General features: G+C 35.2%; 1 protein-coding gene across 1 annotated transcript; it reads left to right on the top strand.

Moving 5' to 3' along the window:
* The first annotated feature begins 567 nt into the window (after positions 1–567).
* Positions 568–13,130, top strand: LOC136221975 (alkaline/neutral invertase E, chloroplastic-like). Its single transcript, XM_066009452.1, has 7 exons — positions 568–760; positions 2,682–3,359; positions 4,591–4,756; positions 6,303–6,514; positions 8,190–8,683; positions 10,432–10,480; positions 12,642–13,130. The coding sequence occupies exons 2-7, from the start codon at positions 2,697–2,699 to the stop codon at positions 12,969–12,971; spliced, it is 1,914 nt and encodes a 637-aa protein (XP_065865524.1). The 5' UTR covers positions 568–760; positions 2,682–2,696; the 3' UTR covers positions 12,972–13,130.
* Positions 13,131–13,681: the final 551 nt, after the last annotated feature.

Genomic DNA, 13,681 nt, shown 5'->3' with positions numbered 1-13,681 from the left:
ATTTCAATGGAAAAAACATCTAAATCTTCAATGGAATTTCTGTGAGCTTTTTTTCCAAAAGCAATGGAATTTCTCAATATTAATTTATTTGAGATAAGTGTAATAACGAAAATTGATTTGAGCATAAACAATTCAAGAAATAGCCATGTCTTCCATAAAAAAAAAATGCTTAAAATAATCATATCAGCGATGAAAAATGGTGGTTTCTCTCTTAAAAGCATTCTTCTTCTCTCTCCATTGTTCTTTCTTCTTTCCTGTCTCAAAGGGAAACACATATTTATTTCTAGAAATACGATTAATTATTAAAAAGAAAAAAAATCAGTTAAATAATATTTAATTAGCTAATTTTAACACCGTCTGATTACGTTATAGCTTAATCTGATGGTGAAAGTCCAAATACAATTTGATCCCTAAGATCCAATTGAACGGGACTGTACGGGTGACTCAGTGTATCTGTGGGCATTAAAACAAGAGTTTCGTGGGGTGGCCCTAGCGGTTGCCATCCCTATTTATCCTTTATATAAATGCACGTTGGTATCTCTAATCTAATCCACTACAGTATTTTGTCTTGTTAATAAACGAACAATTAAACGTTGTCGTTTGGCTACAATAGAAATATCAAGTACAGAATTCTTGTTTGGCAGGAGAGAAAATGGAAACTTTCCATTGCTGCCCAAAACCCTTCCCTCTTTCTCGAGAAAAGAATCTACAGACTACTGGAAGCATTTAGTCTCCCTACTGAAGCTTCACAACAAAATAGGTCAGTTATATTCCTTCTCCTTCCTTACCTATGGTGTTTCTCCAATTCTTCTTTTGTTTTTTCTTTCCCCTCTTTTCAACCTTTGATTTTAACAGAGTGATTCAACGGTCCGTAAGTCGACATCAAAATTGTGTTAATTTCAGTCTATTACTGTTGTGTTTTACAAGAGATAGAACTATTGAATATGAGATTTGTTTGGTTGCTGATGGATTTGAGGTTAGAAAAGATAAGATAAGATTTTGAGTTATTTAAATTATTATCTTTTAGTTCCTGATTTTATATGATTAATTAATCATCTTGTAAGCCTGTAAATAGACATTAATCCTTCTCTAACGATAAAAGAATATTGTATCTGCAGTATTTGTTTCTCAATTTCTTAGTTTGTATTTTCTTTCAAAATAGCAACACTTCAATGTCTTTCAAAGTATCTAATGTTCTTATGAAGGTACTAAGATCCCTTCCTGGCACTTCTTTTACAATGTTTTTAGTAATTGAATAAGGATAAGAATCGTGTTGGGATGCAAACGGGAGTTAGTATTTGAAATCCCACTGATGGCCACTTGGAGACTTGCAATTGGACATAAATAAGGTAAGAGGGGTCCGTTGTTGTCCGGCTAAACTGCTCCTAAGTCAGTTTGAGGTAGGACTCGAAGAATTCGAAGATGAACATAACATTAAATCAAAAGCTTAATGAATGGATGAAGTAGTGTACTTTGAGTTGAACTTACTGTGATGTGATCAGATGGTAGAAGACGGTTATGAGTTGAGGAGCGAGATGTGCTATGTGTCACCTAATGATAGGTGAACATGCGCCCAAAAATCGGGGTCTGATATTCCTCAAGCCCACTAGGCCCGAGATTCACGGGATGGGGCGTGATTGTTGTAACAGATGGATCCTTGATTGGGTCTTTTGAGACTTCTGAGTCGAGGTCTCTAATACGGAGTCATATTATCGAGTTTGGCTATGGAGGCGCCACACGTTCCCTTTGCATAGGTGCTGGTTCAGGTTTCTTAAGTGCCACGTGGCGAGTTTATATTCGACAAATATCACCTATATCAGAAGAATATGAGATGCGTGAGAAATATATAATTGGGAAGGACGCATTAACTTATTACCTTAAAGATTTTGGTTGGTTTGGATGCGGTGTCACACCCATAAGTATACTCCTTCACAAGGCTAAGAGTTTTTATCTAGTGGCAAAAGCTCCCCGGATCTAAACAAGTGGTATTAGAGCCGATGGTTCGGCTTTGGATGAGTATGATGCAACAAGTGATGCTTTTATGGTTGGCCTTCCTATGTAGAAAGAAGAGTTATAACGTGACTATAGTATAACTGGAGTCGATGTTTAACTCTTGGCCGTGCTGCAGTACTACCAAAAAAAAAGGAATTTCTGCTCGAGGGGAGCAAGGCCACCCAAATGTAGAAGAGACTCGCACTTGAAAGAGAGATTGTTGGGATGCAAGTGTGAGTTAGTATTGGAAATCTCATGTTGGAAGAATATCAGTTGCGTGAAGGGTATATAATCAAGAAGGACCCATTAACTCATTACTTTTTTAAAGGGTTTGGGTCGGATGTAGTGTCGAACCATATGTGTACTCCTTCACAAGGCTCAAAATTTCAGTTTCTCCCGAATGGCAAAAGCTCCCCGGATCCAAACAATTTTCCTAGAAGCCACTCTTCACAGGGATTGTTCTTTCAGTGTTTCTCTAGGTCTCCTCCTTGAATATCTGTTTGTGTTTTACTTTTATGGATTATGCTGTCATACAAGAGCTATTACATTTGTCTGAAAATCAGTTTGCTTGATGAATTCGAAGTCGTATTTCCTTTTCATACTATTGATGTTTATGAGTTCTTTTTTTTAATCCTGTAGATTTTAATTTATCATAATAGGAGAACTCATCTCCATAGCTTTTCCATCAGGTCTAAATTACAACCATGGCTACTTCAAAAATGGTCCTACAAGTTCTATCCGGTGGTTTACCTCGCCCTTATTGCTCTGATTCATATTTCAACAACTGGAATTTCCTGCTTTCCTTCAAATCCAATTTAAACAACAGAAAAAACAACGGTTTTGTGCATCGAAGATCGAAGAATGGTTCAAGAATTTCACAGAAATACACAAAACTTAATGCATATCAGGCTGTGGATGTCACTTCTGATGCAAATACTGACTCGGCTAAGAGGCGGAATTCTACGAGATTGAGATGCCAAAAAGCTGATAGTATCGGTGGGGTAGCCGCGAATGAGGATACACCTTTATCTCTTCCTGTAAATGGCACCAGAGTGGTATCAAATGTTCAAGGTCTGGAATTGGATGAACAATCAAAACATACACAAAATGGTAATATAAATGCGGCTGGAACTGTTAAAGATGTGACATTGCTTGAGGAAGAGGCGTGGGATTTACTTCGCGCATCCATTGTAAATTATTGTGGTAATCCTATTGGGACAATTGCTGCCAATGATCCATCTGATATGAGCATTCTGAACTATGATCAGGTTTTTATTCGGGACTTCGTTCCTTCTGGAATAGCTTTCCTTTTAAAGGGAGAGTATGATATTGTGCGGAACTTCATCCTTTATACCCTTCAGTTGCAGGTAATGTCTGTTCACTCCATTGATTTGGTACTTAAATATTTAAATTGTTCCACTCGTGATCTCTTCGCTGCCTTAAGCTTAGGTTTAAGTATTTAGACATTAAGCTACTATTACTCCTATGTTCATAAACAATTGTATGTTAGTAGCTAGGGATGAGCACATATCTTGAATATTTTGAACCAAACCGAATACCCGAATAAAAAGATAAAGAGTTGGATTGAATTGTTGACTTTTTATGTAGTACTGAACCGAATTGTACTGGTTACTTTCATAATGTACAATTTTGGAGATTTTCAAGTCTCCGGATCCTGCATAAAAATTGTCCTTTTTCCAAATTCCTATGTTAGTTTGGAAGCTTGTAGTCACCCGTCAATCGTCAGCCATGCTGATTCTTGAACTACGTTTGTCGGAAGCTATCTATCATGGTTGGTTATTTGAGAACTTTGACTTAATCATATGCTTTTATTATTTTGGCTTTTTCTTTTTATGTGCAAATACATGGGAGCATAGTTGTTGAAGGCGCACCTAAGGCTCAGGTGTGCAAGGAACTAGGCCGAGCGGCTTAGCACCCCAAAGACTGGTGTTGTCACTTAGGCGACCACCATGTAGCGCCTTTGTGCACCTAGTCTTGGTTATAAGAGGCGTGCCTATTTGTCACATGTTTTTTTTTAGGGTTTTAAAAGAGTTAGTTACATATTTAATCTCCACGGTTAAGATTAGACACATCTAGTGTCCAAATAAACTACACAAAAGAAAGAAAGGAGGCAGACTTTAAAGAAACATAGACACCATAACAAAAAAAAAAAGAAAAAAGAGAGAGAAGAATTTGATGATGATGAATGATGATTTATGTTGCACGGACACAGAAATGGACACAGATCGTTATTTCCAAAATATAACTTTTATAAAATAGCCTTCAAACTAAAATGTACAAGAACATGAAACAGATACAGAGACAGACACGGAACTCCGAAATGCTAGTATAGAGACGTAGGTGATGATTGATGAATTTGGAGACTTTTGATGAGGCGTACCTGTGCCTTTAGCCAAGGCGTCGGGTCCCTCTTGTGCCTTAGTGCGCCTTTAATAACTATGCGTGGAAGTTTAATGCTCTCTCATGATTATGTCCAATAAGCTCCATTATGCTAAATTTCCTTAGAAGTATGGATTAACAAATTTGTACTATTTTACATTTTGTTTGATCAGTCTTGAGTAATGCCCCTATTGACAGAGTTGGGAGAAAACCATGGATTGTCATAGTCCAGGTCAAGGACTTATGCCTGCTAGTTTCAAGGTGCGAACCGTTCCCCTTGAAGGTGATGATTCTGCAACTGAAGACATTTTAGATGCAGATTTTGGCGAAGCAGCAATTGGTCGAGTTGCACCAGTTGATTCCGGTATGTAAGTTGAATCTCGTAAAGTTTTTCTTTGATGAATTTTAGCTCTCTGATAGGGATGCACATGGCCGGTTAACTAGTCTATTAACGAATTTATCGGTTCACTAACCAGTCCCTTAGAACCGGTTAACCATATATCGGTTAACTTATTGCGTCGGTCGTTTAACCTATATTTCGGTTGGTCAACCATTAGTGACTTTTCATAGAAAAAAAATTGTTGCAAAAAGTTAAAAGGGGAAAAAAAAAATTTTTGCTAAATCGAACTTGCTTAATTTTTTTTGTATATATGCGTGTTATAATTTGAATGGTCAAGAACCAATTTTAAGTATTAATATACAATTTCTCAAACTTAAGCTAGATTTCGTTTAATAGTCCTAATAGTAAAAAAAAAAAAACTGGATGTAGGGAGGGCTGAACATGTAAAAAAATTAATAATTTGGATTTAAGGAGGCCTAAGAGGCCAAAAAAATAGAAATTTAGATTTAGAAAGGCCTAACAGGCCAAAAAAAATTAGAAATTTGTATTTAGACAGGCTAAGGCCTAAAAAAAATAGAAATTTGGATTTATGGAGTACCTAATAGATTCAAAATATTGAAATTTTGAATTTTGGACAAACTTAACACGTAATGGGATATATTTAATTTTTTTTATTAGTTCAATACTAGTTTCTAAAAAAATTATAACATTTTTACATTTTTTTTATTTTTAGTTTTAAAATATTAAAATTTAATTTAGAAATTCAGTTGTTTGAGTCTCAAAAATAAGAAATAATTTTTTTTAATTGAAAAGACATAATAAAAATGAGTTCAAAAGTGTTATGAAAATAAATAAATTAATTAATAATGGTAACATAGTTTTATAATTATTGAAAAATAAAATTTAAATAAATAAACACTTTCTAAAATAAATTGAGGTTGGGAGGAATTGAACCTAGGAGCTTCTAAAAAAAACAAGTGTTTTTAACCATCCCATCTACCTTTAAACAATGAAATATTACTACATAGAGTATATATAGACTATTGCTAATATTAGGGGGGGCCGAAACTACTCGTAACCATGGAAGTTCCGGCGGCCGGAGGGGCCCGGCCCCCCGGGCCCCCTGTATCCGCCCCTGGGTGGGGCTTCTCCAGGTCAGGGAAAGTCTCTAGGCTGCAAAGGTAAGGGCTTACATATTGCTCCACAATGGGGACTCCAAGAACATCAGCGGGAATTAAACCCGAGTGGAGGTGCCACAAGAGTCGCTTCCTTACCGTTGAGCCCACCCCTCATAGGCAAATAATAATAATAATTATTCGCTTTAAAATTAATATATAATTATTAAAATATTAAAATTAAAAAAAAAAAACACTATGAACAAATAAATTTGAAGTTTTTAAATATCTTTAACTTAAAAACTAAAACTAAATATGTATATATATATATATATATATATATAAAGAGAGAGAGAGAGAGAGATGGTTAAAATTCTACATATATTAGTTATATATGTACATATAGACAATTGGTTAATTTTTCGGTTTTGGTTAACTATCGATTAATTTGTCAGGATTGTGGTGGATCATATTGTTACGAGCTTATGGAAAATGTTCTGGAGATCTCTCTGTGCAAGAGAGGATTGATGTGCAAACTGGGATCAAAATGATTATGAAACTCTGTCTTGCTGATGGTTTTGACATGTTTCCAACTTTACTAGTGACTGATGGCTCTTGTATGATTGATCGTCGTATGGGAATTCATGGACATCCATTGGAGATTCAGGTTCATAGATTTTCTCCCAAACTATTCAATTTTAATTCTAATTGGCCCTGATACATTAAGTGCCCGGCCCAAATAACCGATCGGCCCCTTGAATTTTAAGAATGTCTCATTAGCAGGGGCGGAGACAATCCTGTATTTTCCAATTCCCTGAATTTGCTTAATGTAACATGGTTAACCTCATATTGCTACGTGGCAATATAAGAGGAGAGTTGGGCAAGTTAAAGTGCGTATTACTTTAAGCAAGTTCAGGGATTAATATGCCACTTTAAGCAAGTTCGGGGAGGTAACAGGTCTCTTTAAGTAAGTTCAGGAGATCAAGTCACTTTAAGTAAGTTCAGGGTGATAATGAGGCATCTCCTCCAAAGTTCAGGAGATCAAGTCACTTTAAGTAAGTTCAGGGTGATAATGAGGCATCTCCTCCAAAGTTCAGGGCCAATCGATTTTTTGGGCCAAATTCAAGGTCGTGATGTATTTAGCTTTCTAATTAAGAAGTTCATTTTCTTTCTCACAAATTAGCTGCTACATATATTTTGTTACTCTATCTCTTATATCATGTTATTTCATCATGTATAAGTGAGTCTGTCTTCGTGCGGAGTCAATAGGGTTAGTATCAAATGAGTCAATCCCAACCCAACTCCAATACTTTTGTGTCAGAATTGTGTTAACCCAATTAGGTTAGTGTTGTTTTCATGTCGTGTTCGCGGGTAATATACTAATACGTATCTTTTAATGGCGACATTTACAAATATAGGAGGATATAGTTATACTTCTAAATAATTATATTGTTTTTGGATTAGTAGGTTAACTCTGACCGTCCATAAACTTGATCCAATTAATCTATTTAACAAATTCCAAATCCGCTAATATTATCTTGGGTTCGCGTAATATGTTCACAAGTCACGTTTAATTTTGTTATCTCTCTTAAGGATGACATAAAAAGATGTGGTTTGAGTCGTGTTTGTGGGTGACAATTTTAATTTTATTACTTTTATTAAAGTGACGTGAAAAACATAAGAGGATATAACAAAAAAAATGGATCTTTGTGTCATTTTCAAGTTAGCAGATCAACCTTAACCCAATCCAAAAGTTTACCTGTCAACTAAAAAATGATCTACCTGTTTGATAAAACACTAACCTACTAAATTCATGTTATCGGGTGGTGTACATAATTGGCACATCTATCCATATGTATCTCTTGGAAGTTTAAAAATTAGGCTTAATACATATGTTGCCCCCTATACTTGGTCCAGAACTTCAAATGCCCTCTGAACTTTCAAAAGTTCCAAATGACCCCTTATTCTTGTCCAGTTGCATTCAATAACCCTCTATTCTTGTCCAATTGCATTCAATAACCCCATATTCTTGTCCAATTGCATTCAATAAATCCAAAACTTCAACTGGCCCGTGAACTTTCAAAAGTTCCTAATTATTTGTCTATTTGGCATTTTCATTGACACGTGGTGGAGTGTCGCCCATTTTCTGCATCCAACAAATTCTATTGAGAAATAGGGGGTTATTGAATGCAATCGGACAATAATAGGGGTCATTTGGAACTTCTGAAAGTTCAACGGGGCAGTTGATGTTTTTGGCCAAGTACAGTGTACAACAAATGTGTTAGGCATAAAACTTATTATAAATTGGCATAATTTGCATATAAAGTTGCATATTCTTGCAGGCACTATTCTATTCAGCATTACTTGGTGCACGAGAGATGCTTGCTCCTGAAGAAGCTTCAGCTGACCTTATTACAGCTCTGAATAATCGGCTAGTTGCTCTATCTTTCCACATCAGAGAATATTACTGGGTTGATATGAGAAAACTAAATGAAATTTACCGTTACAAGACAGAGGAATATTCATATGATGCAGTTAATAAATTTAACATTTACCCTGATCAGATTCCTTCTTGGTTAGTTGAATTTATGCCCCAAAAAGGAGGGTATTTGATTGGAAATCTGCAGCCAGCTCACATGGACTTCAGATTCTTTTCGCTCGGGAACTTATGGTCTATTGTGAGTAATCTTGCAACAGTTGAACAATCACATGCTATTTTGGATCTTGTAGAAGCAAAATGGGGAGAGTTAGTTTCAGAGATGCCTTTCAAAATATGTTATCCTGCTCTAGATGGCCAGGAATGGAGAATTATAACAGGCTGTGATCCCAAGAACACGTAAATGCTTCTTAACCTCGATACTTATGAATTTTGAGTTATCGTGTCAAAATCGTGTTATGTTATCTATATGTTTCATATGATTATATAGGATATAAATGCCAGAAAAATGATAATCATGTCGTGTCAGTCTGTTGTCCCAAAAAATTCCATCGACGTTAATAACCCCTATTCTTATCCAATTGTATTCAATAACCGAAAACTTCAACTAACCTCCTGAACTTTCAAAAGTTCCTAATTATTTGTTTATTTGTCGTTTTGTTTTCGACACGAGCACTTTGACATATGGCGGAGCGTGTCTCCGATTTTCTGTATCCAACTAATTCTACTGAGAATTATGGGGTTATTGAATGCAACAGGACAAGAATAGAGGGTCATTTAGAACTTTTGAAAGTTCTGGGGGACTGTTCAAGTTTTGGGCCAAGTACAGGGGCAATAGATGTAATAGGCCTTTATTTTAAGTGTAAAGTAGAAACCTTTGAACTTTACATTATTGTGACCAGTAAAATATACGTATGACTACTCAACCTTAGCATTTCTAACATGATGGCTCCTGAACTTCAAAGCCAGAGATAAAAGTCCCTTAATTTTGATATATACTAGCATAAAGTTCAAAATGACCGTTTAGATGACCACATGTATGATGGTAAACCCCCTCCTTGAGGGGGTCATCATGTCAATAACCTCAAAGTTTAGGAGTCATCATATTAGTAAAGGAATGTGATTTACCAGCATTTCACATGGTATTTACATTGGTCATATGGACTTTTATGTCCGGTTTTGATGTTCACAGTTTATCATGTTAGTCTGATACTAAGGTTATATTTTACACTTACTGTAACATTAGTATTCCAAACAACAAAAATCCGATAAAGAAATAACGAAATGATGAGTGTAAAGTAGGTATTTGACAAAAAAAAGAGAGTCAATGATGTAATCAAACTTGTCGAATCATTATTTTGAATTATTTTTCTTAAAACATTCTTTGTACTGGTTTCATACTTTTTTCATCTCTTCATTTATATATTTGGTTCTTTGCCTTTTCGGGGGTGCCAACCTGGTTGGGATTCCCGTTGGGCTAGGTCCGTATTTCAATATAAAAAAATATATAAAGTTCAAAAACTTATATTTCAAGAAAGGGATAAGGGCCAAATTTGACCCTAACGTTTTTGGAAAGTGCAAATTTGGCCTTAAATTATGACATATCACCAATTTAACTTTAACGTTTCCAAGCAAGATTAATCTTACCCCTTTCTAATGGAAAATTTGAACGAACTGATTTGACAATTACGGGACTATCATATTGGACTTTTCAAACAAGTTTGTTGATAAACTGAAACATGTTCGTACATTTTTTGTTGATTATTTAAACACAGTTGTTAGTATTTTAACAAGTTTTATGCAACTTTGTTAGTAACACACTAAATATCTTGGATATAGTTGATGTTTGGAAGGTCCGATATGACAGTAAATAAAATTCAAACTAGTCTTTTCAAAATTTCGGTAACGTAAGGAGAATTTAATCTTGCTTGGAAAGGTTAGTGTTAAAATTGTACGTTTCATCCATTAGGGCCAAATCTGCACTTCTCCGAAAACTTTAGGGTCAAATTTGACCCTTATCCCGTCAAGAAATGAGGTTTAGGGGCCACAATGTTAGTAGCGCGGCCATGGATGTATTTTACCTTCGTTTTAATACATTGACTTGCTTAGGCTATTGCTGATGTCTGTTAAATCATATTTTACTGCAGTCCTTGGTCTTACCACAATGGTGGTTCTTGGCCAACATTGCTTTGGCAGGTTAGTCTTTCATCTCTGAATCTTGCTAGAAGTTTCATTATTGGTCGTATATTGGATCATTATCTTTGTTTTGCACGGATACGAAAATGGACATGGAAAATGTTATTTCTAAAACATAGCTTTTTGGAATAAGGTGCAAAAATACCCTTAATGTTGACGTCAAGGAGCAATTTTACCATTAACGTCTAAAATGGTGAAATTTTCCCTAATGTTGGTAGCAAAGACCAAATTTACCACTAATATTAGCAGGTTGGGTCAATTTGAGAAATAATTTATCAAACTGTCTTCTCAGCCATGAATTTTGTCTTCTCAGCCATAAATTTGTGATCTTGACTTCATATGTACGTCGTTTTATCAATTATTAGTAACAGAACACAAATATATGAATAGACCTGAAAAAAATTAAAAATTTATATTGTTTCTTGTACAAGTTGGACAAAAAAATTCAAATATTTTGTCTAATTTAAAAATATTAATCTTCAATTCTATTATTAAATCACAAAAAATGTGAATTTTTTTTTTAGAACCAACTGATACGGAATAAAGAACAAAAATATCTGTATTTTATAATGTGTTAAGTGTAAAATTGCACCATTTTAGATGTTAAAGGAGAAATTACTCCCGACGATCAACGTTAAGGTTATTTTTGCACCTTATCCCCGTCAACGGATACGGATACCTACATGGACACAAGCACGAAATGCAGAAACTCTACTAAAGAGAGTGTCCGTACAACATTATACATGAAAGCTTTAAAAAAAATTATTTTTGGGCAAAATATAAACTTTATCCCTTGAATTTGACACAATTTGTCAGTTTGGCCTCTATACTTCGATTTTGGCACATTTGATCCTCGTATTTTGATTTTTCTCAAAATTTGACTATTGACAAACGATATTTTTAGCAATGTGTTATTGTACATGCTGTTGAAAGTGTATGGTCAAGAGCCAAATTTTGCAAAAAAAAAAAAAAAAAGTTAAAAAGTAGCGTTTCTACCTTTCGTGTCTGTGTCCGTTTCTACTTTAAAAAGTTAAAAAGGACCAAATACCAAAACTGAAATTGAGGGATTAAATAACAAATTGGACCTTATGTTGCACGGATGCTCCTTATTTTTACATTCCGTGCCTGTGTCCGTGTCCGATTTTATTTGAAGGCTATGTTATGAAGTTTATGTTTTAGAAATAATGTTTACCTGTGTCTGTTCCGTGTCCATTTCTGTATCTATGTCCGTCTCCGTGCAACACTTTCTGTTGACTCTTCACAAACTGTTATATATGTATTGCATCCTTATAATACATCGTTGGAGAGAGAAAAAAAAAACATTTTTAGATCCTTGATCTTTTTTATTTTTGTTGATTAAGCCCATGCATTAATCCCTTTGTTACCAGAAAAGGTAGTTGTGTACATCAAACGAAATCCAGTTCGGCATTCTTTTACAGTTCGGCATAAGTTTTTTCTATAATTTTCTTATAGCCATATTAGACAAAAAGAAATTGTTTTCGGGGAGATTGTATGCACTATACACTTTTTGTTGGGGTAAAATGCGCTTATTGGTATTGAAGTTTGGAGTCCGTTTCTCAAAGGTCACTAAATTTCATTTTCTTTCAATAAAATTATTGAACTTCATATTTGATTTTAATCAAGTCATTTTGGCAAATTAGTGTACAAAAACTCGGTAGAATGTTGACGTGACACCAAAGATAATTGACTCTTAAGCTTCATTACTGGACAAGTCTGACTTTTATGGCCGTCGCGTATGTGCCATGTGGCATATCTTAAGCCACACAAAAGAAACCACATCCCTACGTGGCGCTTAGTTTCAATTGTCTTAAGTGCTTCGTCAACATTCTGGCGACATTTATACTCAAATTGGCCAGATTGACTATTGAAATCCTATGATGCATGGAAACTGAAATGGGAAACGAAACGGAAACGGTTACTGTGAAACGTTATTTCTAAGCAAAATTAGCTAGGAAACGATAATGGAAACAAGAAAAGAACGGACAAGTTTTCCTGCAACATAGTTGAAATCAAATATGAAGTTCAGTGATTTTATCGAAAATGAAGTTCAGTAATCTTTGTGAAACTAATCTCAAACTGAGATCTTGTCGGTACAATTAGCCGCTTTGTTGGCCCTTCTTCACAAATTTCTCTTTTTCAGCTCACTGTGGCATGTATAAGGATGAACAGACCAGAAATTGCAGAAAAAGCTGTGAAGCTTGCTGAGAAGCGCATATCAAGAGACAAATGGCCAGAATATTACGATACGCAGAAAGCAAGGTTTATCGGAAAACAAGCTCGGCTATATCAAACATGGTCAATCGCTGGTTATCTCGTGGCAAAGCTTCTCCTTCGAGACCCGACCGCGGCAAAGATACTCGTAAACGAAGAGGATTCAGAGCTTCAAAACACATTCTCTTGCATCATCAATGCCAATCCGAGGAGGAAACGCGGGGGTAGGATAGGAACTAAACAGCCCTTCATAATATGATCTTTCTCAGCCTATAAAACTACATGAGATTCAATAGAGCTTGAAATGAAATGTGTTTTGTAATATTTGTGCAGCTGAGAATGTTATTTGTATGTAACACATTACAACACCATTTTGTAAGTAGAAAATGATATAGTTGTGAGAAAGTTAACTAGAAAATTGATTGTTAGGCGTATCATATCGATTGTGATAGAGTACCGTGGTAAGGTGATTGTTCTGGTTGTTGAACGTAAACTTCGATGATAAAGTTCGTTACATATGAATAGAGATTTTAGAAAGAGAAAGTAAAGAGATAAAGAGGATGAGACGAGTGAAAAACTTTGTACTATTCGGAGAGTTCAGGGAGAGGTTTTATGTATTTGTAGGGTACGGACTACTATTTTGCCCTTTTAGGCGGTTATTAGATGGGATGTTGTGATAACGGTTTAAATTTGTCTTTTTTTTAGAAAGTGCAAATTTTTCCTAACGTATAAAATGGTATAAATTTAACTCTAACGGTTCCAAGTAGATTTATTTTACCTGTAAGGGAAAATCTGAATGGGTTGGTTTGACAGTTATTTGACTGTCATAAGTTTTTCTGGTTGTTGAATCTGCGTTCCGTGCGTAAACTTAAATGATAAAGTTTGTTACATATGAATAGAGACTTTAAAGAGAGAAAGTAAAGTGATAAAGAGGATGAAACGAGTGAAAAACTTTGCACGATTCGGAGA

The sequence above is a fragment of the Euphorbia lathyris genome, chromosome 3 (genome assembly GCF_963576675.1).
Source record: "Euphorbia lathyris chromosome 3, ddEupLath1.1, whole genome shotgun sequence".
Classification (NCBI taxonomy): Eukaryota; Viridiplantae; Streptophyta; class Magnoliopsida; order Malpighiales; family Euphorbiaceae; genus Euphorbia; species Euphorbia lathyris.
Note: the sequence above shows the minus strand (reverse complement) of the source record. Positions and strands in the feature narration are given on the sequence as shown.